This window comes from Plectropomus leopardus, chromosome 11 (assembly GCF_026936395.1).
Source record: "Plectropomus leopardus strain MGB_pleo_1.0 chromosome 11, ASM2693639v1, whole genome shotgun sequence".
Taxonomy (NCBI): domain Eukaryota; kingdom Metazoa; phylum Chordata; class Actinopteri; order Perciformes; family Serranidae; genus Plectropomus; species Plectropomus leopardus.
In genome coordinates, this window is record NC_142186.1 from 15668908 (window position 1) to 15695327 (window position 26420).

Consider the following 26420-nt stretch of genomic DNA (forward strand, 5'->3'; position numbering starts at 1 on the left):
GTGGGCTGCATGAGCTACTTCCCCTCAAAGCCAAAAACCAGCCAAGTCAGTCTGAAACTCTGGGGGTGCTCCAAAGACAGTGAAAATCAGGGGGAATCACAGAATGGTGTCTTTTTTAATACCCAAATGAGCTTTATTCTATTTTAGTGTGCTCGTTTCAGAAACAGAGAATGTTCCCATACAGTCATAACATGATCCCCTGGTTTCTCTCAGTGTCATCAAGAACATTATTAACCATTCATTGTTCATGGAGCAGCTCCAGACCTTATGACATCACAAATTTGAGTTTTGACTGTCTTTGGTGACTTAATGAACTAAAATAACCCAAAATATAGCGTGAACAGTAAGTAAGTGAGTAAGGTTACACTTTCATAAACTGTATTGCAACAGAACCTACAGAGACGGCGCTTTTATTGTGAAACGGTGGGAACGGAAGTCTTCATTTCATTCAGCACGCTGAATCAGCGCGCGCAAACGGTGTTTACATTCAGGTGTTAGTATAGTTGAAAACACGGATGTATCATGACATATTAGTCAAGTCTTGTAACGTCAACAATAACCTAGACTCCACCTTAGCGGGGCGGGTTGGTGTTTGTGATGTTTTATGGTGGTTAGGAATCAAGTTTTATGATAATTGTCTAAGAACTTTCTCTCCATCCCGAGTTCTTCATATACTCCTCATTCTGATATCCACTATCGTCAGTATGCATTTGTTGGATTGATGATGTGCTGTTAGTTGCGCGGGTTTATTTAAGCAAAAGATGTTTTGTGCAATGATGTTTTCCAGTCTGAAGATGGCCCAGAAAGGTGAACCGCCATTTCTCCTCTTCCTCTTCTCGCTCCTCTTCCTGCTGTCGCCTCCGTGTGACTGTGACCCTCAGGATGCTGGCTCCATGGATGTATCCAGTCCCGCTGCAAGCAACGGTAACACAAACCCTCCTACCCGCAGACATGTAGTTATGGGCAGTTGGGGTGATGTATATGTATGGATATCAGGGTTGCCATCAGTTTAATTTTAATTAATTCAGTCAGACAGGTTGATTTTTTAAAAGGCCATGCACAGCCACACATGTGTTTTCACTTACTGGCTAATTAGACTTGTAGTCAGGTTGAATTGTGGTGGCTCTTTGCTGGGAACAGCATGATGTCACCAATCTTGTAATAACAATATGAAACCAAGAGCTGTTACATTTAGTTCACTAACTTTTCGGTCGATTCAAGGAAAATGAATTGCCAACTATTTTTTTTTTTTTTTTTTAGCAAAAATGTCAAACATTTACTGTTTCCAGCTTACTTAACTCTTTAACACTTGGATCCACATCGGTTTTCCTGTGCTGTGTTCAGAAGTCTTTAACATGAGTTTAAACTTCTGAAACCTGAGAAAATTAGTTCGGTTTCTTTCAAAAATGTAGAGAAAAACATAATGAGCAACTTGGTAAGAAATGTTCTGCAAAATGCAAAATGCAAAAAAAAAAAAAAATAGTACAAAGTGACAACGAACTTACCTTAAAATTAGATGGGGGAAGCATTAAATATTATAACTAATTATATGTAGCACTTGCTTAAGGTCATTTTGTTTTGTGTCTGTTTTTTTGTTGTTTTTTCTCTTTTTTTGCCTATTTATTAGGTATTTTTCTTGTAACTTTTACTAATTCCTTGCTAATTTTTGGCCATTTCTTGTCAAGTTACTTATCACTGTCTTCCCTTGTTTTTGAAAGAAATATAGCCAATCTTCTCAGAGTTCAAATGGTTAAAGTGAGAATTTCCTGCTTTTCTATGTCATTTATGATAGTAAATGTCTTTGGGCTTTGAGCTGTTGATTGGACAGAAAAAGCAAAGTATAGACATCACTTTGGACTCTTGGAAATTGTTTTGAGCATTTTTTACATTTTTTGTCGTGTTTCTGTGTGAACCCAGTCTCAGACATCGCTAAAGAGGTAGCTGGCTATGCTGACGTGGCCCAACAGATCATTGACCTGGCTGTGTATGGAGCTGCCCAGAATCGCTCTTACAACCGGCTGGCCGACTTCACCGACACCATAGGGAACCGTATCAGTGGCTCGCACAACCTTGAGAGAGCCATCGAATACATGTTCAATGCTATGACACAGGATGGGCTGGATGTACTTTTAGGTGAGTATGCCGTGTTATCTATCTCGCTTGGATGCAAGAAGGGAGAAGTGTGCAATGAGGATACATTTTACACAAACTAAGGGATCTCTTACAGCAATGCGCTCTGCTGACTGTAACAGTGGTTTTGTTTCCCCTTTCACCCTTTTCCTCTCCAGAGCCAGTCAAAGTCCCACACTGGGTGAGAGGGAACGAGAGTGCTGAAATGATTGCACCAAGGGCCAAAAGTCTGGCTATACTGGGACTGGGAAGCAGTGTAGGGACACCACCTGAGGGTAAAGCCCATACTACTGTGTTAGATAAAATCATTTTAAAGCTCGTCATTTGCCATCTACTTCAGTTTTACTTTCCCATATCTGTCTCTTATCTCTCCAGGTATTGAAGCAGAAGTATTGGTTGTTAATTCATTTGAGGAACTGAAGCACCGCGCCAACGAGGCCATAGGGAGGATTGTTGTCTACAACCAACCATTTGTCAACTACGACACGTCAGGGCCTTACCGTGTTGATGGTGCCTCTGAGGCAGCCAAAGTGGGAGCTGTGGCCGCGCTCATTCGATCTGTTACTCCATTTTCTATTAACAGGTATTGATTGATTGAAATCTTTATTTCAAACATGTAAACATGTAAAAGAGTAAGTAAACAAACAGAAGAAAACAAAACAAGGAAAGCAAAATAGCATTTACAAACAAACTATCTACCTACCCAATGACCGAATGACCGATAGGTCAACTGACCTACGTACCTGCCTACATGAGGAAAATGTATTAAAGTTAGGGATACACAATATTGGATTTTTTGCAAATATCCCATATAATAACACATTTGGCCAATAACCAATGCTGACATCAATATACAGTATCCACTTTTTTCCAGATATTTTTTATGATTGTCAAGTCTCTTCTTTAGTGGAATTAACAACATATTATGCATACTCTCATCACGATGGCCCTCCAATAGACGGCGACTATAAAATACAATGCTTTTTCGTGTATGTAAAATTCAATTATTGTACATTTTAAAAAAAAAAAAAAGGTTAAACTTTGGGATGATGTTTTATCCATGTTCACTTTGTTAATAAAAAAAAAAGTTTGTGACAGAAATATCTGCCAATACTTGCGGATGATGTTAAGATATTAACGTGCATCCCTGGTTAAAATGTCTTTGGTGTAATGATGATTTAATCAGAAGATTCATAGGTCTCTGTCTGTGTGTCTCTCTTTTTAGTCCCCACACAGGTGTGCAGCACTACCAAGATGGAGTGAACCACATCCCCGCAGCCTGTATCACTGTGGAGGATGCTGAGCTGATGTGGCGCATGGCACAGAGAGGGCAGAAGATCATTGTCCGACTCACAATGGGAGCCAAGAACTTGCCGGATGCTTTCTCCTATAACACAGTGGCTGAGATAAAAGGCTGGCAACACCCTGAGCAGGTAGACCTCACACTCCCGTCACAGACACTTGTCTGTCTGACGCATTAATACCAAGGAAGTTACATTTTCGGGTCAGTTTGTATGTTTCTCAGTAAGATTATGGAAAAACTACTGTCTTAATCTTCATGAACCTTTATAGCAGGATGTGGTATCGGTTGAGGTAAATTCCATTAAATCTCAGAGCAGGGGCACCTGGTGGCTCAGTGGATAGAGCTGTGCCCCATGCACAGAGGCTGTGGCCTCACCACAGCGGCCACGGGTTCGAATCCAGCCTTGGCCCTTTGCTGCATGTCTCCCCCTCTCTCTCTCTCCCCCTTTCACTCTCACACTGCCCTGTCAATTAAAGGCAATAAAAGCCAAAAAAATAATCTGGAAAAAAAACCCACACAAATTATTTTACTTCGTAAACATTGCGAGAAAGTTTATTTGCAGAATAACTGGCATACTTCTTAAGTTCAATAGTGACAAAACATAGCCAATTGTAGACATGTGAAGAGTCCATATCACTACTAGTAGTCCTCCGGGGTCGCCTACACATTTAGCGGCCCAAACCTCATACAGAAAGCAGTCGTCATGGAGCACTCAGGGACAGTGGTTTCATGGGAGGACCGATAAAATTGTAACACAACCACAACAATGCTTTATTGTCAAACTCAGGTGTGGTTATGAAAACAAAAATACACATTATGCAACTAATTATACTCTGACTCGCATACAAATGTGATCTATCCACAATAAACTCCATCAGAGATATGAATTTAAATTTGACTCAAGTAAAAATGTCTATTTTTCTAACATACAGCTTTTTGTAACAGCTAACTTTGATAACACGCTGCTATGTTCATGATGTTATTTCGGTCTAAGCATTTGATATTTGTACATATGTACATGGTAGTGATGTGTTTTGTGGCTTTCACAAATGTATGTTAAGTATGTGAAATATTCCCAATTTATAAGCACATGATAAATTAACAGATGAGAGGATGAGGCTTCACCTAAGCACAACCATATTTTAACAAAGTTTTGGAAATGCATCCAGACTTATATAGTGGTTTTGCTCACAGATTTGCATATCATAGAAAACTAGACTACTGGCCTTGACGGAGTATCTTCTCATGCAGTGGGCTCTTTTTTTCCAGTCTTTTGGGTCAAATCTTTTTGGGTGGGCCCTCCACATCAATTGTACAGGAAAACAGATGTCCTCAGAAAGACTCAGTTATTATGTCCCTGTCTCTCTCTTAATTAGTCTTTCTCTCTCTTCTCCTTGGTTTGGTGAGACGAGGAAAGAATAGTATAACCTCTTTTCGCCGACTCCAGATATTCCCACAGCTGTTTAGGCTGCCTGTATTTTGCAGATGTGTGTGATCTAATCTTTCCAGAGAAGCGATGAGGCGCATCTTGGTTGGAAATTCTGACAAAATGCACTCAGCATTAATTATGTTGCTATGGAGAAACAGCATTGTGTAAACAAACTATTAATCTGTTAATTATCTTGTTTTGGATGTGTTTTGAAAAAGGTTTTTTTGACCCTTGGAATTAGAAGTTTTCAGTGTCTTGTGAAAATTCCCAAGAATAGTTCCTGCCATGGCTTCCTATTTACACAAATCCCTGAACTCTTTTTGTATGAAAACAGTTATTTAAATTACAACAAGCCAGACATTCCTGCAATCTTCACAGACCACTGCAAGTTTTCTACTGGCAAATCTAAACAGCCCAAATAAAATTACAGGCCTGCTGAAATTAAACTATCCTTATATGGTACAAAGTTATGATTTGTGAACACATGTTGATGTAAATACGCATAATGATCACTTAAATCTACTTTGGGGTATATATTCCTGAACTGCAACACTGCAACCTGCTATCATTCTCCAGTTTTGTTTTCAATTTTCTGAATTTGTAAAGCAGTAGAATGCTGTGTGTGAAACTTTTGAGTCAATAGGGATTAGCGGTGTTGTTTAATTTAAATTTATGCACTAGACCCAAAATCACAAATCACAATTTTCCTCAGAGGGCTCTACAGCATATGACATCCACTGTCTTTGGACTCTCACAGCAGATAAGTAAAAACTCCCCCCAAAAAATCCTTTAACAGGGAAAGAAAATGGTAGAAACCTTAGGGAGAGCAGCTGAGGAGGGAGCTTGGTAGGAACATTTACCCACAAATAGGATAAAACAATCTGATTCCAGTCTGCATTGTACAAAATGTGTCATGCACAAGAGTAGACACACATAGAGAGACACCTACGTACAACTTATAGTTGCCACTTCTCTGACTATTACACATGTTAATCATAGAATATAGAATATGTCTTGCTCTAAGTCAGAAGCACATCATTGCACAAACTAAACACATTCCCTAAAACCAAATTGAAGCTCTGTAGTGCAGTGTCACACGATGTTACAGTCACGTCCTTCACACACAGGTGGGTAAAGACTCAGACACGTTCAGCAGGTAGAACCTGATAAACCACCAAGGTGCTGCTGCACAAATCTCCAAATACATGCTACTCTGTTTGCAGAGGAGGCAGTATGATAGAAAAAAAATCCCACTAACGCTTCTGTCATACCAGAAGAGGCATGCTCAGCACACGGTGCCCAATGTGGGTACATAGTCAGGACTAGTGGGCTGATTTAACTTGGAGTTCTTGGAAGAAACAGTCTGAAGGTCTTTAGTGTCTGCTCAGAGCTGTTGCATCTGTCTGAAGAAAAGTAGAAAAGAAGCAGGATAAACATCCACAGGGACAGCCCCTGACGAATTGAACTAGCTTGTCCTAAATAGCTGAGTAGGGTATGTAAATTGTAGCAGCTCTGATTTGTGAAGATAAGCGGTAAAACCCGTGTGAAGCAAACTGCAGCATAGCAAGAAAACAGGAGAGAAGCTTCTTATAAGACTTGACCCACAGAATTTCCATTTCCATTTCCATGTATCACACACTTCACGCCTGTGTGATATTTCCACAGTGTCCTGTGATCATGGCGTGTACTAATATATGTGGATGTTGTCTGGAGCCTGGGTGTTGTAATTGTTGTTAAGGAAGTGTCCACATATCATTTGGGACAGAGGCGTCTGTACATATTGTAACATCTGACAAGATATGTTTTGTTGGCCAATGAAGGTAGATGGTGATTGAGGTGGGAATTTCCCAGGAGTGTGACCATGAACTGTGTGTAAGCCTGAGCTCCCTCACAGCCTCTTGAGCCTGCAAATATATCACATCCTAACATCATAGTCCGAGACTGCCCAAACACAAGATTCCTGACTTTGATCGCTAACAGATCACACACTTAGTTTGTATGATATTGTGTCCAATGTATTTCCAAAGCTCCCACTGTGTGTAATTCAAGTGAATGGTGTTCTAGCAGTCTCTCTTGTTCAATATGTGGAAAATAAGTGGAGCTAACTGAGAAATCAGTCAGTAGACTTGGATTAGAGGAACGTCGCTGATGTAAGCTGTTACTATTCTGATCTGGGAACCAACGTTTAGTTGCTCATTATAGAAAAAGGAAATGAAACACATGGCATGGTTGACATCATTTCTGGCTCTGCAACTTAGTGCTCCAGCTGGCAGTAGCAGCAGTTGTGGTTGGGCTCTGTGTTTGTGTGTGTGTGCGTGTGCCCACGTTCATAGAAAGATGTACATTTGGGGTTTAGTGAGTCATTTCCACAGTTTAGCCTTTAAGAGCCAGTCAGAGTCATCTGAGAGGGATGAGTTGTGAGAATTTTTTCCACCCACTCAACTTCCACATCTTCCATCCTTTTTCATGAAAATGTTTCTTCAATAAATCTAAAATATCCTGATGTGTAGGCTATCTGTTTATGGTTACGGCTTAAACACAAATCATGCTGCGTGACAGTGATTTTGTCAGTGTGTATTTGGGGAAAATGCTTTTTATTCCCATCTAAACTACGTACATGTCACTGAACTTTTTTTTTCATACTGATCTCTCTTGATTTAAACTAATTGACTACAACATATTTGGCTGTCTCCTCATCAAAACTACATTTATGCTATGCCAGTAATAAAAAAGCAAGCGGTCAGAATTTTGACAATTATAAAGGTAATTTCTTGGAAACAAAACCCAACTTAAGAATGGAGCACATTGAACACTTGAAGAAAAACAAGGTCTTTTTTGAAACTTAAGGGGACATGCAGTGAAGTAAAAGTGAAAGTTGACAAATGTAAAAGCTCATGTAAAGTACACATACTCCCAAAAAACTGAAGCAGTGTAACTAAGTATCATAACTTTGTTGCATTACACCACTGGGTAGCTGTACACCTTAGTAGAGTTACAGTGTAGCAATATAAAGTCAACAGGAGCAGAAGGAGCTTTCTGAGGTTAACATATGTTAGAATTTCTGTACAACGGAAAAATAATCCATGTGGGGTTTAGATTAATATAAATGTCCTAATGCTTTCAACACTGCAGCTGTGCTGAATTATTACAAGATCAGTGTGTTTATGAGCTGATTCCAACTCAAAGACTGGATTGTGAAATCCCCAATGCATGCGGTAACCTGGGATAAACCCTTACATGGAAAACTTACATGTTAGAGGAAATTTAGAGGAAGACATTTTTGGTATTGCAGGACCACTTAAGTGATTCATGGATCTTGAACTCAGCACCTTATCTGTATGTCTTTGTGTCTTGTGTGTATGTGTCTCATAGTCCCAGCTGATGTATGACCATGTCATGCTGAAAGCATTTAAAAGTGTAGACTAATCATTTTTCTAATGTTAATACTATTAAATTAATGTTTCAGGTATGTTGGTGGAGTATTCACCTTAAGTAAATACAAATATTTATGGAAATTATAACAAGACAGAGTCCACAGCCATGATAGTGGCTCTTTTAGGTGTACTGATGCAGCGGTGCTTTGAGGTAAATGCTAATGTCAGCATACTAACAACTTTACGATGCTATTCTAATTATGTTGTAAATTTCTTGGTAATTTATTTGTCAAGAACCAACTTGTAAAAGGGAAAGGAAGGCAACATAAATATATTTTTGGTAAAATAAAGTTATTTATCAACCAAGGAAATTCAGATTACCATGACAAACAAAATGTGAGACAAAACTACAAAGGAAAGGTTTTATAAAGGAAGGATAGGTTTTAAGTTAATCCTTTAATAAGTGAAAACTTTTACCTGTTGGTGGTTCAAGCAGATTCATCCTCCTGCCACTACAAAATGTATGCACAAAATTTCATGGCAATCCATTAAATAGTTGTTGAGAGGAGAAACACTCACTCTCGTTTGACTGGAATGTGTGGCCTCTGGGTCATTGTCCACACTCAGCTTGCTCAGGTCAGAAATGTTTTGTAACCTGGAACATCAGGTCATCCCACTGACGGGAATCCCTCCCCATAAAATTCCTGGAATCTGGCATATAACTCCAAACTGTGTGTTTTCATCTTTGTTTTCCTGTTTTTGTGAAACTGTCTGTCCTTGCTGATAAAAAATACTGAGTCACTTTGAGCCATGTCGAGTGTGTGTGTGTGTGTGTGTGTGTGTGTGTGTGTGTGTTTGTTTGTTTGTTTTAATAAAATGTCGACAAGATATGGGTCAGAAAGCGTTATCTGATCCTGCTCTCTTGCAATTGGATTCCGATTAGACATGGCCAAGCTGAATGAATACACCCCTTTCTGAAAGGGATGGATCAAATTTTGAAGGGTGGTTGTATGAGGTAGTTAATTCATAGTCAGTGTATTTCCTACAGTACATGACGGTCCAAGTTTGGGTAAGCAGAATCGAGTACTAATACAGAATAGCTCAATAGCTTCAGTGGCCTATTGGAAGTTGCTGTTAATCGCTGATACAGATTTTAAGTCAGTGGGCCTTTTTTAGGTGGCTATAATAACTTTTGTCGCTGACCCTTCCAAAGCAGCACATTGATTAGCTCCTGTGTCAGTACTCCTTTCTGCTTTTCCAACTGGTGAAGTGCCAACAGCTATTTACTGTAGATAATACACTGACTATGACCAAGTACCTCATACTATCACTACTATCACTTTAAGTATCCCACCACAGTTTCTCATGTCTATGTTTGTATCTCTTTTTCTGTCAAATCCACTAGGTTGTCTTACTGGGCGGCCATTTGGACAGTTGGGATGTGGGCCAAGGTGCCATGGATGACGGAGGTGGAGTCATGATTTCCTGGGAGGCCCTGTCACTCATCAAAAACTTAGGTAATATGAAAACAGACATGGTGTATAGACAAACGAATACACAGTTCAGATGAATATCCACTGAAAGAAACATTTACATACCACAGAGATGGATAAAAAAAAATAGATGGCAGCAAACTTAAAAAGGGTCAAGGAAATGACTGAATTTATTATTAAGCTTAATGAAACCTGTTTGCACTACTGAGATCAGCCATCTTTTTTAAAACAAGTAATCAGGCCAAAAATGCTCCAAGAGTTGGTAGAACTGTGTACAAAAGCAAAATATAGTAAAACTCTATATATGAGGGAGCAAAAAAAAAAGGCTATATTTAGGGAGCAGAGTATCCCGTTCTAAACACAGGGGCAAATTACACAACAATTCTACAGAGTGTAAACTGTAATTTCCGCCAACTGTTTGTAGAGGAACAAGGACAACATAATTAGGAAACAGCCTCAGATACACACTACAGTATTATTACGGACAAAAGAATGGAGCTGAACGAGTGTATAGTGGGACAGGTTCATCCAACCAAGAGTACAAAGTCCAGTGATGAGAAGTTTTAGTCGGGGATAAAGCAAAAAGAAAAAGAAACTCCATCACTATATCATGGCAGTTGGGTCATATGTTAATCGGAGCTCTATATTAATATTACACTATTTGTAATTTTGTGTGTTCATCTGAATCTTTATCTGTTTCCAGGTTTGCGTCCGAGGAGAACCATGCGAGCAGTGCTGTGGTCAGCTGAGGAGCAGGGTGGGGTTGGCTCAAGGCAGTACTTTGATCGACACAAGGTACTGTCTACTGTACTTTAACAGCAGTAGCAGTAAATCCAATTGTTCTTGTGAGTGAGAGGCAGGCAGGGCCAGACCACACTGAAAGTATAGAGTATAGCAGTGTAGAAAATGTACTTGCAGTGAACCGGACAGGCCATGGCTAGCTACCAGATTTTTCTTTGTGTAAATGATCGAAACAGCTCTTTTAGAGCTTTGGCTACCAACGTACCAGGCAGTTGAAACCGCAGAGTTGCCACACATTTTTAACCAATGAATTTTCATCAAATTACAAAACTTTCCCATAACATTTTTCCACAACATTTTTACCACGTTTCCATGACTTTATGTCAGTAGTGTTAAAAAGGTAATGAGCAAAAATGTAGCCTAGAATATGTAATGAAATGTCTTAATGTCTAACCACACAGCACACACAGTCAGCATATGTAAGGCCTGTTTCTCTTGAGCCATGTATTATATTTGTTGTTTGAAAGCCATACATTATTATGAACGCATGTTCGCACAAGTTAATTGCTAGCACTTGCTAACTTTCCTAGCTTGTTTGACATTCCCACCGCCAACTAGCTGCATACACCAATGCTGATCATGTGATACTAGTGACATTTCAATTGTCATGCAGAACAGCACTAGATTTTAATAAGTAATAGGAGGAACATATTTCACTGAATGGATTTTTATGAACATGTTTCGAACAAAAGTCAAAACAATGTCTATTCAGGACTTTTCCGAAACATTCTGTTAATTTGAAACCATTTACAAACTTGGGAAACATTGCATAGCTTGGTAAAACATTTTTATTTTAACCAATGTGACATAACTCCCAAGTGAACTGTCCAGTTTTGTTTTTGGGATTTTAGGACATTTCTAGGACTTTTGGATGTTTCTTAGACTTAAGGACATCAGGAGCTTAGCTTGGACCTCTGTCAGGGGTGCAGGGGATCCAGATTTGGCCTGCGGGAGATAAGTTGAGTATCGCTGTCCTAGTGTGTATAATTCCCGTCTTGTGGCTGTGTGTGTGGTCATTGATTGGTTCACTGTTTCCAATGACTGAACAGCTTGTATTGTTTTTAATCATTCGGTCACACCTTAGGTCTCCATGCTCTCTCTTGGTCTTCCCCCTCTTCTGTCTGCTCTGTCTCCTTACCTTTTCTACTTCTTGTCTCCACACAGGAGAACATATCCAACTTTGACCTGGTCATGGAGTCTGACTTGGGGACATTTACCCCCCTGGCTCTGCGGTTTTCTGGCAGTGATGCAGCAAGAAAGGTAGGATTAAAAGACACAGCTGTGTCACAAAATGATCAGTACTTATTTAGGCTTAAACGCCTGAATTCTGCAAAGCACAGAATCTGCAAGGTGGTGTATATTAGTATTCAGTCAAGCGAATGTACCGTTTCTTTTTCATCTATCCCTACCTTACATTTGAGACAGGTTCAGGCCATTGCTTTCTACATTGGACGTTTGAAAATAGCTTCAACTTTGAACTGCATATTCAACTTCAGTGGTATTTCTCTTGAGCATTTAAAGGCAGAAAACTCACGCTTTACCACAGAACAACTATATTTTGTCAGTGGATGTGGCACTGTAACATTTATTTACATGCTCACTCAATGTTTACTTGGGGCTTATAGTCTGCTGTCTGAATTACAAAAGCCACATAATGGAAAAAATAAGACAATGCATCTTGGAATTACGTTAAAAACGTGCTTGAAAAGCGCTTGTGTATAACAGACTGTGTGATGAACTGAGAAGCACTAAGAGTTTCTGTCAACAGGTGATGGAAGAAGTGATGAAACTGTTGGCTCCCATTAATTTGACCAAACTGGAGCCAGATGCAGACGGGGAAGACATCAAACTGTGGATGCAAGCAGGAGTGCCAGGTCAGTTGAATCAATATGTCTCGCTGTCTGCAGCTGACAGCAGTTGTTATTGACAGGATAATTGAGCACATTGACAGTTCATACTAAAACATCGAAAGAAAATGTGCTTGATATGGTTGTTTGTGATAGTTTTGTCACGATACTGGAATTTCTAACTTCCATGCAGTACACTATTTTTGATAAAACTTGGAAAATTAAGTTACAATTTTTTTAATTAAAAGATAACAAGGTTATAAAATTACGACTTATCTTTTCTTAGTAGCAGAGAACAACAGAATTACTGTAGTATACATAAACAGTAAGAGGGATTGGACCAAACTGATGTAGCGATAATTTGGAAAATGAATATTGAAACCATTTCAAATGTTCAGAATCGATAAATGGATATATTTGACAAAAATAGTCTTTCATGAACAGATACACTTGAAATAATTAGTAACTCATCTTTATTTCTGTGGTTCTGGTTTTAATACCCTCTCTTTTCTTGTGAAAGTGCTGTGTACACAGAATCACATCCTCATTGATGAACTTTCAACATGAAACTGTATAGATTAGGGAAGTGTGGGCAGATATTCACTTTGGTGGCATTTCTTTAAGAATCTGAATTGAAACTTCCAGTTTAGCAGTATAGGGGATGACAAATTTTTGTTTTTCTGAATTACTGGTGGTAAAAAAAAAAGAGCTCTCACCAATGCTGTACTTAAAAGCTGATGGTGCGTCTGTTTCTTTGTGGCTTTGCTACAAAAAATAGTGGTCCAAACATTCTCTTCTTCTGTCTAGGTTTTAAAGAAGTGAAACTGCAATGTACACAGAAAAGCTGTGATATAACTTATAGACGGGGAACAGAAAAACAAAACACAGTATGCGAACATTTCAGCAAGGCACCACTCCTGCTTCAAAGCAGCAACAATGAGAGTTAGTTAAAGGATGAGCTTGTGCTGTGTGGATATACTGACAGTCTTCCATTATCAAACATGCAATTTTCCAGTGAGGGTTTGGTGCCTTGCTTAAGGGCACTTTGAAAGTAGTAGGACCTCTGCGGGATTTTTTCTGTTCTGCTGTTTAGGGCTGCTTTTATAGTTCTGCTTCTCTTTGTTTGAGGATATTTATTGTTTATTTACTTAAGGCCATCTGTAAAGTAACATCTGCACAAGGAGTGAAGAAAAAGTATTACATAAACCCCTAATTACCGTAGAATAGCACCATGTCAGTAGCCCAGAGCTTACAGTTTGTTGCATGGTAACTTTATTTTATGACACTTTCTGTACCATAAAAATCTATGTTTCTATCACTTGCAAACGTTGCATTAACTAATCTGTCATTCACATACTCCTCTTCATTAAGAGATTTCCAAAAAAGGTAAAAAAAAAAGAAAAAAAAAAGAAAAGATACAAAGCCATAGCTGCTAACCCGCAACAGTGAGTCCTCAGAGTCACACCGAATCCTCTGGCTCATGATCCACCATAAACGAGCTGCTATCTGAAGGGCCTTCCTCCCCGTTTGTAAGGCTGAGTCGAGGTCTCTTGGAAGGTCTCTTGGAGGGTCTCTTTACTTTTGTTGGTTGCAGGAACAGTACTGAACTGTCCAAGGGGTAGGTGAGGGTGCACACGCCACAATCTCTGCTGGGTATTTTTGCCTGGGTGCCTTCAAAGCACAGAAAAAAATCATTCATCTATTTTAATAAAGTACTCAACAAAGACAAAATACCCAAATTAAAGTAAGTGATCACAAGTTATACCTAATTTAATATACACCCATCAACCACAACAGCAGTGAATAATTTTGATCATCTTAGTGCAATTCAATGTTCTGCAGGGAAACATTGAGTCCTGGCATTCATGTGGATACCACTTGATGCACGCCACCCACCAAAACACTGCTTAAGACCAAGTCCAGCCCCCACCCCCCTTGGCGATGAAACTGAGCAGTGACAGTGCCACCCCAGCAGGACAATGCACCAAACCACACCGCGAAAACTGCTCATTAATGGTCCGAGGAACGTAACAAAGAACTCAAGTCGTCAGCCTAGCCTCAAAATACCCCAGATCCCAATGTAATCCGTGGGACATGCAGGTAACACCGGTCGTCGGCTGGAACTCCTCGGATCAGACTTGGCTCTGATGTGTTGAGGATCAACAGGACCTCTGAAGTGTCCAATGGTGTCTGAGAGCAGTGCGTTGGCAGCTGATCCTTTGAGTCTTGAGGTGGGGAATCGCTACGTCTCACAGATGATCAATCAGATTGGGATCTGGGGCAGTGGGAGGCCAAGTGGATGCCTTGAGCTCTCCGTCGTGTTCCTCCGTCCTCTTGAGCAGGTTTTGCGGTATGAAGCACTGTCCTGCTGGGGGGCCACTACCATCAGAGAGTGCTGTTGCCATGAGGGAGGATATGTGGTCTGCAACGATGTTTGGATGAGTGGAATGTGTCATGTGACATCCACATGATTTCGAAGACTCAAACCCCTCACTTGTCAGTGGTTTTAATGTGGTGGTTGATTGATGTATGACTTTGTGACATGCATAAGTACAAACCTCTATTTTTGACATTTTTCAGCTGTGTGCCAATGGATCTTTTCTCTGCAGGGTCGGTTTGGGAGGCCACATGTCTAAATATTATAGATGCGCTGCCGTCATTGTCCTAAATGCAGGGAAAAGTGACACATCGCATCCATTAACACAAATATCAAAACAACAATTTAAGAAATAGAACAAGACTGTAACGTTAGTTGTTTGACGTGGGCTAAATTGTGTATCCTTAGTCGTTGATCATTATAGAAGAGTAATAGTTTGATAGTGTGATTGTTTTTATTGCTGAGGAACATCTCAGCCATTCATAAAAATGATGAATATGGGGACCAGAATGTGACAAACCAGGATCTGGACTGTATAGTACTTTGCAAAAGTCTTAGGCCACCTTCACCTTTTTTATTTTAGCAAGGTTTTTTCTCACAAGTCTCTTTACTAAAATAAAACTAGAGTACACAGGAAATATGTTTACAATATTAAAAATATTTTTTAAAAAAATAACTTCAACAGGCTAAAGTTGCAAATATTTAGTGTGACATCCCTTTCCACTTAGTATGTCTTAAACACTCTTAGGCAGACAGCATTGAATCTATGATGCTAATCTGCTGGTGTATTTACACCAGGTTGCATTCAGGACATTTCTAAAGCTCAATATTAGTTGAGCTAGCTTTTGTTATGAATGTACAATTCCATGTTTCACAGTAAATATTGACTCTATTCTGGAGAGAGGTCATTTTGTTCTGGCTTTTTTTGTGTTTTAATGCATAGTACTGTACAAGTTCTCTGTATTCTTTGTTTGTATCTTAACAAAGAGGCTGAGAAATAAATATGTACATTCACATTACAACTTTACAGCTAAAACAACAAATCTATGGTGGCCTACGACTTTTGCACAGTAGTGTATGTGGGAAAATTTAAAATTACATGCAACAACTTGAGTGTTTTCTGTTACTGTCGTCTCAGGAGGACATCAAAACAGTGTGCTGTAGCTGCTCGGGTTACACATGCCGCAGTTCTTTGTTTTTGCCGTCAGTGCTTATGTTAGCGTTATACCTGTGCCATATATCGTTGCTGTGTCGCCCTCTGTAACTCCTTTTCTACGGTCGCTTCTGTCTCTGCTGTTTTTTGCCATTTTTTCAAAAATTTCAGAGCCGTTTCCACCCTGACCAACTTTCGGTAACATTTGCCACAAATCTTGCGAGAGAATACCCCATATCTTTTGGGTAAGAAGACTCCAATATCTCGAAACCGCTTGTGCAACGGGTTTTCCAGTGAGTTTAGAGTGAAGAGATTTCTTGAGTTTGAGACCACTCCTTTTACCATCAAATTGGTTTTGCATAATCGACAATTTTCTTGAAACGACATAATGAACGTCTTATTAGCTGCTCCAGTTAGCTTAGAAACCGGCGTCGGTGTCGAATGAAAATGACGTTTAAGGTAGGGTGCGCAAAATTTACGTCACTCACTAGTGATTGGTTCATGAATGGCTTTTTTTTTTTCTTTTTTTTTTTTTTTTTTTAATACAACTGATAAAGATATAGTGATAACGTATTATATGAGTAATAAAATATCCGAGTGTTTATAAAGAAATAGTAAAAAAGCTGAATATTCAAAATCTGTAAAAAAAAAAGATTTACTGAAAAAAGAGTGATGAAATTAAGCTGTTCCATTCAGCTGTTATTACTTGGAGAAGATTGACGAATATGTTCATTATTACATTTCTTATTATAAGCAGTATGTCTATGGCAAAGAACTAATGATCAAGAATACAACCTCCTTCAAAACATAAGTGACTAAATAAACTTGATCAAGCCAAATGAGATGGATTTGACTGAAAACTGTATTATCTGAAGGAAATGGAAATGTTCTTGTCGTAAAAAGATCATGGGATTTTGCATGGAAGTTGCATGTCAAGATTTCAGTTCATTTCTTATGCATCTAAATTAAAAAGATGACAGGCTTAGAAATTAGATGTTTTCTTTTTTTAAAATCAATTGTAAGTAAAGTGAATTACTCTACTTACAAGTATTGTCATCTTAGCATTAAAATGCTTTCAAAAATTAAAGAGATTCGCTCCATCGACTATGAGCACACATTATCAGTCTGTAAATACTAAAAATATAAACTATACCACGGAATTAGAAAATAAGAATAAAAATAACAGCACATAAACAGTTTCATAGTGAACTGTTTTATTACAACACATCTACTGAACTAGGTGTTTTTATATTTATATTTGTCCTATAAAAACAACAGAGAAAGTCACCACCCCACATAACTAGTTGAATAATGAAACCCATATGACAGGATTCAGTTTTACAAGGTAGAGTCAGGTTGATTTCTGGTTTTGCTGGTCTGGTCTGGTGTATAAGGTTAAATTGGTTTGATTTTCTGCAAACTGGCTGAACCTGCATTCGTCACTGGGACACATCCTGGCAAACTAAAAAGTAGCCTACATCATCAAACTGTGCTGACAGTGTCACAGCACTAAATATAACTTTTTTGCTTTGAGAAAAAGCCATATGACAACGTGATTTACATAATGATAGTTTACAAACAGACTAACAGAGCAACTAGTGTATGACAGGTCATGTACAATTTACTGCCAAGCTGAAGCCAGCATGAGGAGGATCAAGTCTCAGTAGAGGTGGGAGGGGTTGAGTGGTGCACCCTGTATGTTTACTTTAACTTTCATGTCTTTTGGGGTGACAATAGGACACATGTCAATATATTTAAAAAAAAACAACCCCAAAACAAACAAACAAACAAAAGAATACTGTGATATTTTGGATATGAAGCCAGCAAAAGAGATGTCCTAACTTGCCAATGTTTTCTGCTGAACTTTTGTCGGACGTCCTATGGATTAGGAACGGCTGACCAGTCCCATGTTTGGCTTAATATCAAACCAGTTTGAACATTTTAACACCAGCCCAACCCTAATTCAAAGGCTGATAACAGTTCACCTATCTCCAATGAAATCTTAGTTTTCGTGCTGGTCTGACCTACAGTAATTCGGGAACATTATATTACCAGTATGCTTACACAAAAGCTACATGAAAATTTGTTTCCACTTTTATTTACCTTTTCTTATATATTTTCAACATGAAATACTGTAAAAGAACCAACTTCATGCCATAGAAGAGACACTTGTAGAGCTGAACCGACCAGTCAAATATCTTCAAGATTTTACTGGTGTTTTCACTAGTTCCATGAGTTGATTTTAAATCGCCATTCCTTAAGTAGCAGTGATCTTTGTGGTTTTCGCGGTGCAAACATCTTCTCCACTTCTGTCCAGTTTTAGTAGAAGTGAAATCACATTGTACTCAGAAAGACATTGTGGTGTAACATGCAGAAGAGGAACTGAAAATAATAAGAACAGAAAAATATTTGAACCATCGGCCAGGCAGACCACAAACACATCCCCCTTTTTTTTAAACAGTGGTAACCGAACAGGATAATTAGATGCCTTATGATGTTCAGTTATCTATTATTAAACAGTTCTAAAAAAGCAGCGGAGAGCCCGGGGCCTTGCTCCAGTTTTCAGTTGTCTTAATTGTTCCATCCACTTGCTTTTTCATTCACCAACTCCTCTCCGTAAAGAGACTTCTGAAAAGGTAGAAACAGCCAGTGAGAGTCCTCAGAGTCACACTGAATCGTCTGGTTGATACACCATAGACGAGCTCATTCCTAAGGGCCTTCCTCCTCGTCTGTAAGGCTGAGTCGAGGTCTCTTGGATGGTCTCTTTACTATTGTGGGTTGTAGAAACAGTAATGGACTGTCCAAGGGGAAGGTGAGGGTACACACGCCACAATCTCTGCTGGGTATTTTGGCCTGGGTAGCTTAAATACAAAATACAAAATGAATGAACACTTATTATAGTTAGTAAAATCAAGAACTAAACAAAATTTAATACAAGACTTGATAATATTTAGGACTACAAACCTGTACTTCGAAAGTGATTCTGCAGCGTTTTCATGGATAGCTGCGTGCCGACTGATCTGACGGGTCTGACTGATTTTGTCTCTGGAGGGTCAGTCTGGCAGGCTACATGTCTAACAGCAGGCAAAGTTTGACAGAAACTGCCACTGATGCCCTTAACAGTGACACAGGGAACAACAACACATTATGCATCCAAAGTAACTAATAATATTAAAAGCAACAGACTGAAGTATGAAATGTTATGTTTAGAGTTGTGAGGTTGGGATGAAAGAAATGGAAAAATCTGATGTCACTGCAAAGTCAACTTTACAGAAATAAACAACATATTTTCTTGAATCCTTTGACAGAGAAGAGGTGTGATTCAGATGCTACATTTGAAACTGACAGAATGGCAAAGGATGTTTTTTCCTGATTTTTTAAAGTAATTTCTTTTACTTCTATCTTCCATCATGTCAAACATATACTTCTTATTAATATTTTAAATTATTATTACAACTACCACTATCATCATTATCATTACTTGTGTATACTAAGGAAAATCAAATGCAGGTATTTATTCTACAAATCACACGAAAAGACCAAAACCAACTGTTTTTGCATCTCTCAACCCCAAGTGCATTATTTCTGACTAAAACATAAATATTTCATAATCCATCATAAATATTAAGCTTCGTTATAGAAACTGGGTTTAACAGACTTTATAAGCTGGGCACTGAACTACCAAACAGGACTCATACTGAAGTGAACGGTGTATTTCGTGTTATTTTCAGTGGTGGATTGTAAGGAAAATGTATGAAGGGCTGTCTGAAAATAAACTATACTGCACATGTTGACCATGATGAAAAACTGGTGTGTTTTTAGCAGTTTTTAGACAACAGTGGAGCTCTGTGGCACAGAGGAAAAAGCAGTGGTATAATGTAAAGTAATAATTATTTGTTACAGAACTTTAACATTTTTGGGAATATCTGTTCTTCACTTGAGTTTTTAAATATATGTCAACTTTAATCTTTACTTCACTACATTTACTAAAAAAAGAGTACTTTACTTCATATAAGCATTTTCATTACTTACAAGAAAATTAGAGATGGAGGAAGGACAGATGGACAAATGAAAGAATGGGAGGGAAGGAAAAAAAGGATTTTTTTCTTCAAGTCCTTTAAGTTGTGAACCTAGTTTTTCTTCAAGTGTAATGTACAAATGCTACATTTTTAAGGTGGTATACATGTTACAAAGAACAGCATATTGACCTCTTGCTTTTTTATTGACAATATTTTCTTGTACTTTCACTTTAATTTCTTAAGTACATTTAATATCATAAAATGAATGTTGATACTTAAGCATAGTTATTATCAAATTCCTTAAGACTTTTACTCCATTAATAATTTTAGCCAGATTCAGAAAACTGAAAACTCGTGACAGATAATCATCTTGGACGCAGCTCAACATACAGTGCAAAACAAACTTGGACAATAAACATACAACATGTGTTCTTAAAAACAGAATAAATACCTAATTCAAATAATATAGACAGGATGAAAATGACAACTGGCAAAGTGGCGTAGTGTTAATGTAGATGTATGGATCGTTATCTTTCATTTAAGATGTTTATGGCAGTGGAAATGACAGAGTTTTAGTAAGTGTTTCTCTTGGACTTCTGCAGAGCAGGGCAGGCAGGTGATAGATGACTTCAACTTCTACCAAAGTCATTCTCTGTCAGAAATCTGTACTTTTACTCAAGTATCCTATGGCTTTCAGGTACTCCATCCACCACTAGGAAAAGCACTTTGACTATACATACAGTAGTTGTTAAAGGACCAATTCATTGTTGATTTTGGTCTTTTCGTGCCCTTTTTAACAACAAGAATAAATATGGACTTATCATTTAACCTATTGGAGCACAGTGGAATAAAGGAAATCACGCAGCTACATTATGTTATGTGAATGCTGTACTGTTGAGACTGACAGTACTGTTTTAAAGTAGCCTGGTCAGATGATCCTGATGGTGTGCGCTCAACATTTTGTCTCGTATGACTTTGTTGAGTGGGCATACTGGATGTTGTTTCTGTCCCTCCTGATGCTGCTGTGGTCGGCTGGCTGTGATCATGTGTTGGGGGCTGCTATCTCGCTGGTGTGTTCGCGGCTTGTTCTGTTTCTTTGGACTGCTCTTAAAGCTACCTCCATTTTATTAATTAATGGAAAACACTTGAAACAAATCTGATATGATTTGTTGACATGGGTGCAAAAGTTAGACCAAGTGAATTCAGATGTTGAAATAGTTTTTTTTTCATTGGGTCCTGTGGATTATTTTGGTGTTAAAGTGCCTTTAAACCAAAGGTCCTTTTGCAAAGATGAAAAAAATTGTTTGTATTATTGAAAAATGGTGTGATGTCAGATGCAGACATCCTTTCTTTATTTCTTACTAAGTTGATAACATTTACCCAGTGTGGCTTGGGTTGTATTCACTGTAATGGCGTCACATGTTTTGATACGCTGATTGGCTAAATGTTGAGCTCACGTCATCAGGATGGCCTTACCAGACTAGTCGTAAACTACAGGAACTACAGGAGACTGATCGGGAAAAACATGTATAGCCTCAGGGAGGGTTAAGGTGAGAGGGAAAAAAATCACCTTAGTTCTCTGCCTCACTCCAGGCTTATCCGTAAAAAGAATTATCCAGAAAAAAAAGTTACACCCCAGCCAGCCCCCTCCTCTGATAAATAAAGTACAGTCCCTTAGAGCAGGCATGTCCACAGTCCGGCCCTGGGGCCAATTGTAGCCCTCAGACCAATTTTAGGCAGCCCTTGGCTTAACTTTCAAAATATACTTTGGCCTGCCACACAGTATTTGTTAATCAAGCATGATCACTTTGCATTTTTTCCCTTCAGCTCACAATGGAAGGACTGTAATACAGTTCGTAGACATGCATCAAGCAGGAACTAATGTGTTTTTATAAACAGAGAGTAAACTAACAAACTGAACGGTTACCTAGCAGCAGACATTTCCTGCCATGAAGCAGACGTTGCCACAGCAAAGAAGTGTAAAATGGACAGTGAGGATCGCTGCTTTCAGGAATGGTGTAAAATTGAACACATTTTCGGTGAAAGATGAAACTGTTGCATTTGTATTGTTTGTTTGTGTGGTGTTGTTTTTTTAAAATAAGCTGATGCGAGGAACACTTGGCCCCAGGTATTTTCACATTATACAGTTTGGCCCCCAATCAAAAAAGTTTGGACACCCTTGCCTTAGAGAGTTTAGGTCATGTTTGGGTACGAGCAAAACCTATCGCTGGCCACCTGCCTCGTCATGTCTCGGAGTTGTTTTTGGTTAAAGTAAGGCAAAAGTAGTGTAAATTGTAGCACATTACTCTATATAAAGGGAGATTTCACTGTTTTTACACTTAAAGACTAAATTGCATCAGGTTCAAATCAAACACCACTATACTTAGTCTTGGACAACTGGACTAGATTATCCCAGAGAAGCTTATGGAAATTAAAAAAAAAAAACAACAACACATTTTCAGATTTGTGAAAAAGACAAAATATGGTCTGGATGCGAAAGGCGCTGCAAAATCTGTCTTATTTAGCATTGTTACAAGCATAATAAAGGTTTCACAAATTTCAAAGCACCGTGGCTTTACTAAAAACGTCTAACACGCCTTCACCACAGTAAAGGGTGCAAAAAGCAGAAAAGCGGTCGTTGTACAACGTTTATTATGTTTCCTTTAACTCTCCCCTTAACTGCTGAATCAGGAGCTACGAATGTGAAGCTAACTTCAGTGTCGTTTCAACCACCGTGTTTTTACGTCGTAAGATGTATAGGGAGACTGAATATGCAGATTTGTTTTCTTTTTGAAGCCAACAGCACTGAGGTGCTTGCCTCGTGATGAACGCGTGTCAGTGTGCACGTGAGACAAGCAGTGAGGAGCAGGTTAGTTTAGTGAGCAGTGTGGGAGTGGACGGTGGCTGACATTATCAAGCACTGCAGATATGTTGGACAGTCAGTGATCAAAAACACATGAAAAATACACTTACGGGTTGACCACCATATTGGCTCGTACTCGCTGTGTCCCCGGGATAAATGGATGGAACAGCGTCTGGCTTCAGCACCAGTTTTGTGGCAAAACCCATTTGTTTTTGGGTAAAATTTTCAAAACAGTGCTCTGGAAAATGGCTACTGCAAATCCGAGTTTTCTCTGGAAGTTTGTCAGGCACATTGCGATTTTTCCAAATAAACTGCACCCATTTCTCTCGGATTTGCAGATCCTTTGGTAACACATGGACGCTCACAAGTTCTCCTTTTGCAGCGTTGCAACCCAAAACAAAACACGTCTCTGCCATCGTTTTGGAAGTGAAACTAAAGGCTGCGATCGAATAGTCCTTTTTTATTAGAAATGTTTCAGACTTAATGAATTGTGCCGTAAATATCTAACAGCCATAAAAATAGCTCTTCCACTATTCTTTATATTAATTAAATGCTTTTTTAAAGGCTATAATCGCATTTTGCAAAGACTCTGGACCATCCTTTCTGAACGGAAAGGAAGTAATGCTGTCCCACAATTCCTCGCGCCATCAACATTTAAAGCGATGCACCCTATTTACATGAACTGTTTTGTCTAATTGCTCATACACAGGCTGTATTAGCAAATACAAAATTCAAAGCACAATTTAGTGGAAATGAAATGTGTTTACAGAGTTGTGTGGTGGTTCTATGCTCTAATATGAATATGCATATATCTGATCAATGACGTGAATCTATAGGCAATATTAAAAAGAAACAAAAACATATTCTATATTTTAATTGCATCATATGTGCTCATTCTGTTCTCATGTTTTATATACAGATAATATTATTTACATTTATACCTCTGTGCCAGCAATAGCTGAGGCTGGAGGCATTATGTTTTCAGGTTATTTGTCTATTCGTCCCACACATTCTTGTGAACGTGATGTCTCAACAACATCTTGAGGGAATCTCTTCAAATTTTGTAAAAACATTCACTTGCCCTCAATGATGACCTGATTTGATTTTTGTGGTCATATGTTAAATGTCAAGGTTACTGTGACCTCACCAGTCTTATTCTTGTGAACATGACATCTCAAGAGCACCTTGAGGGAATTTATTCCAATTTGGCACAAACACTCGATTAGACTCAAGGGTTAAGTGATAAGACTTTGATGGTCAAAAGTCACAGTGACCTTAAATTCATCTCATTCTTGTGAGAGCGACATCTCAAGAACACCTTGAGGGACTTTATTCAACTTGACAAACATTCACTTGGACTCAACGATGAGCTGATTAGAATTTGGTGTTCAAAGGTCAAGGTCATTGTGACCTTGCATCCTATTATTTTTTGTGAACATAACATCTGAAGATAGCCTTGATGGAGTTTCCTCGGATTTGGCACAGACGTCCACTTGGACTCAAGAATGAACTCATTGGAATCTGGTGGTTGAAGGTCAAAGGTCGAGGTCACGGTGACCTCATTAAACATGTTTTTGGCCATAACTCAACAACTGTTAACCACCACCTTGAAACTGTGCTAATGTATAGATCTTGTGTGTATGGCGCACCCATGTTTTCACAGCCATGGATGTAAACTGCGAGTGCAACTTGACTGGTGCATGGAGGCATACAACTGCGTGCCGGTGTTAATATTTCATATGATTGTAATTATTTAACTGGAGTGGCATTAACTGTTACACAGACCTCTGTACGAAAACTGAACGAACGCATTTCCAAAAGGCGGCAGGTCACAGCTGGCTATAAATCTGAAAGGCATCACTTATGACGTGAAACATAAAAAATCAAGTTACATAGAAACAAAAAATACATAAACTTGTGAATTAGGAGTGCTAACGTTAACTCCCCCTTAGTTATATTTGAACATACAAAGCACTCAGTCATTAATCAATAAATCTGGGTGATGCCATCGAATTCGTTGCTGTTTTTTTGGATATTTGACAGCAGCCTTAGCTTTCAAAATGATAAGTAGCTCCCAGCTTCTCCAGTGATAATCCCCCCTTTCTTTTTCTTCTTTGAAAATTTACGGCAGTTGGCATCATTCAGGTTACATTACTGCCTCCTTTTGGCTTTAATCATCCAATATTATCCTGTTGTATTACAGGAGGGATATTCAACTTGCTTTGCTTGGGGGCAACTTTTGCAAAATGACAGGTGACCAGGACCGCCATAATAAATAGCCATTAATATTTTTCAGTATATATAATGAATGAATTGCTTGTTTTCAACCTTTCAGTGTTTGTTGTTTGTTGCCAAGAGGCAAATCCAGTTGCAGCAGCCCTGCACAGATCAGGTGTGCACAGGGGTGTTTCTAGGATTTGAAGACGTTTGGGGATTAGCGCTCTGTTGGGGGGTTTGGGAGATTATCCCCTGGCACTTTTCTTTAAAAACAAGTTCTATTTTGCTATGTGTTTATGCACTCGGGCACCTTATTTGCATTCAAAGTTAACAAAATAAATCCCAGTTTTAATCAGTTTATTGTCATTGCAAATGACATAATGGTTGGCAGGCCACCCACAGCCCAGATTTTGTCCACAGGCTGTAAATTGAGTATCACCGTATTACAGTTCTATAATCTGGTTGTGTGGTTGCTTTCAAAAGCCTAAATATCCATTTTCCCCCCTCCACCATGTCCCCACACTCAAACATTTCTTTAGTCCTGGCCTCCACTTATCCTGGCCTCTGTAGCTCTGTGTCTGTAATCATAGCCCTTCTGTCATTTTCATACTTCCTTCATGAAATCAGGATGTGCTCCACTGTCTCCTTTTCTTGACAACAATGACCAACTGTAAGATGTTTCCCCATGACAAAAAGCTAACTATTCAGGTTACCACGACAAATTCTTACTGATAATTACTTGCTGATTACTGTTGATTCCACTATTTCTCTTTCCTCATAATTTATTTTAAAGTTTATCTAAGTGTCTTTCTTTTATTGCATTATTCCAATTCTGTTGGTTTTCCCCTCCTATACCCCTGGTTTGGTCCTGGTGTTATGCTGATAATATGGAAAGCCCCATCTTGCTAGTTGACAAGGTTCGGTATATGAAGGTGTTTGTATGTCTTGTAGCATCTAAAAACACCACTGAACATCTTAACAAGGCTAAAAACTTAATTTAAATTAGAGGAGTTTCTTTAAATGTCATCTGATGGTAGGGACAATCAAAAATAAGTCCCTACATTTTAGGAGGGGACTCAGTCTATTGTTTTGTTAGGCTTTGGTATTGGTATACATATATATACTTGAATAAATGTACTTAATTTAACCACTGATTACATGAATTGGTGTGTTTACATTTTTACTCAGTAAGAATAGCTACTAAATTTCTAACAGAAAATGTCATTATTATTTGGGGACAAAAAGGTCCTCAAGGGTAAATAATGTCCCAGAGTGCATAGAGAAATCCTCAAAATAGAGCTAGTTATTTAAAAATAATTTTTTAAAAAATCAAGGGGGATGAGATAGTAGTTTGAAATAGAAATGAAGCCAGAACAAGAAATGAAATTTGTTTCAGCGAAACTGAGACTTCTTC

General features: G+C 38.6%; 2 protein-coding genes across 3 annotated transcripts in view; one reads left to right on the forward strand and one right to left on the reverse strand.

The window, feature by feature from the left end:
• The window catches only part of LOC121945484 (carboxypeptidase Q-like), a 31667-nt gene that overhangs the window by 2737 nt on the left and 2510 nt on the right, over nucleotides 1-26420 (forward strand). For both annotated transcript variants that reach the window (XM_042489682.2, XM_042489683.2), the window contains exons 2-10: nucleotides 788-924; nucleotides 1918-2133; nucleotides 2289-2405; nucleotides 2506-2713; nucleotides 3356-3563; nucleotides 9642-9753; nucleotides 10433-10524; nucleotides 11695-11790; nucleotides 12299-12404. In XM_042489682.2, the coding sequence (XP_042345616.2) occupies nucleotides 795-924; nucleotides 1918-2133; nucleotides 2289-2405; nucleotides 2506-2713; nucleotides 3356-3563; nucleotides 9642-9753; nucleotides 10433-10524; nucleotides 11695-11790; nucleotides 12299-12404 (1285 nt within the window). In that variant the 5' untranslated portion in view covers nucleotides 788-794. The remainder of the gene's footprint in view (nucleotides 1-787; nucleotides 925-1917; nucleotides 2134-2288; nucleotides 2406-2505; nucleotides 2714-3355; nucleotides 3564-9641; nucleotides 9754-10432; nucleotides 10525-11694; nucleotides 11791-12298; nucleotides 12405-26420) is intronic.
• On the reverse strand, nucleotides 16237-24474 carry LOC121945487 (THAP domain-containing protein 10-like). Its single transcript, XM_042489687.2, has 3 exons — nucleotides 22900-24474; nucleotides 18872-19022; nucleotides 16237-18768 (listed from the first exon to the last, which is right to left on the reverse strand). Exons 1-3 carry the CDS (start codon nucleotides 23203-23205, stop codon nucleotides 18617-18619), a joined length of 609 nt encoding a protein of 202 aa, XP_042345621.2. The 5' UTR covers nucleotides 23206-24474; the 3' UTR covers nucleotides 16237-18616.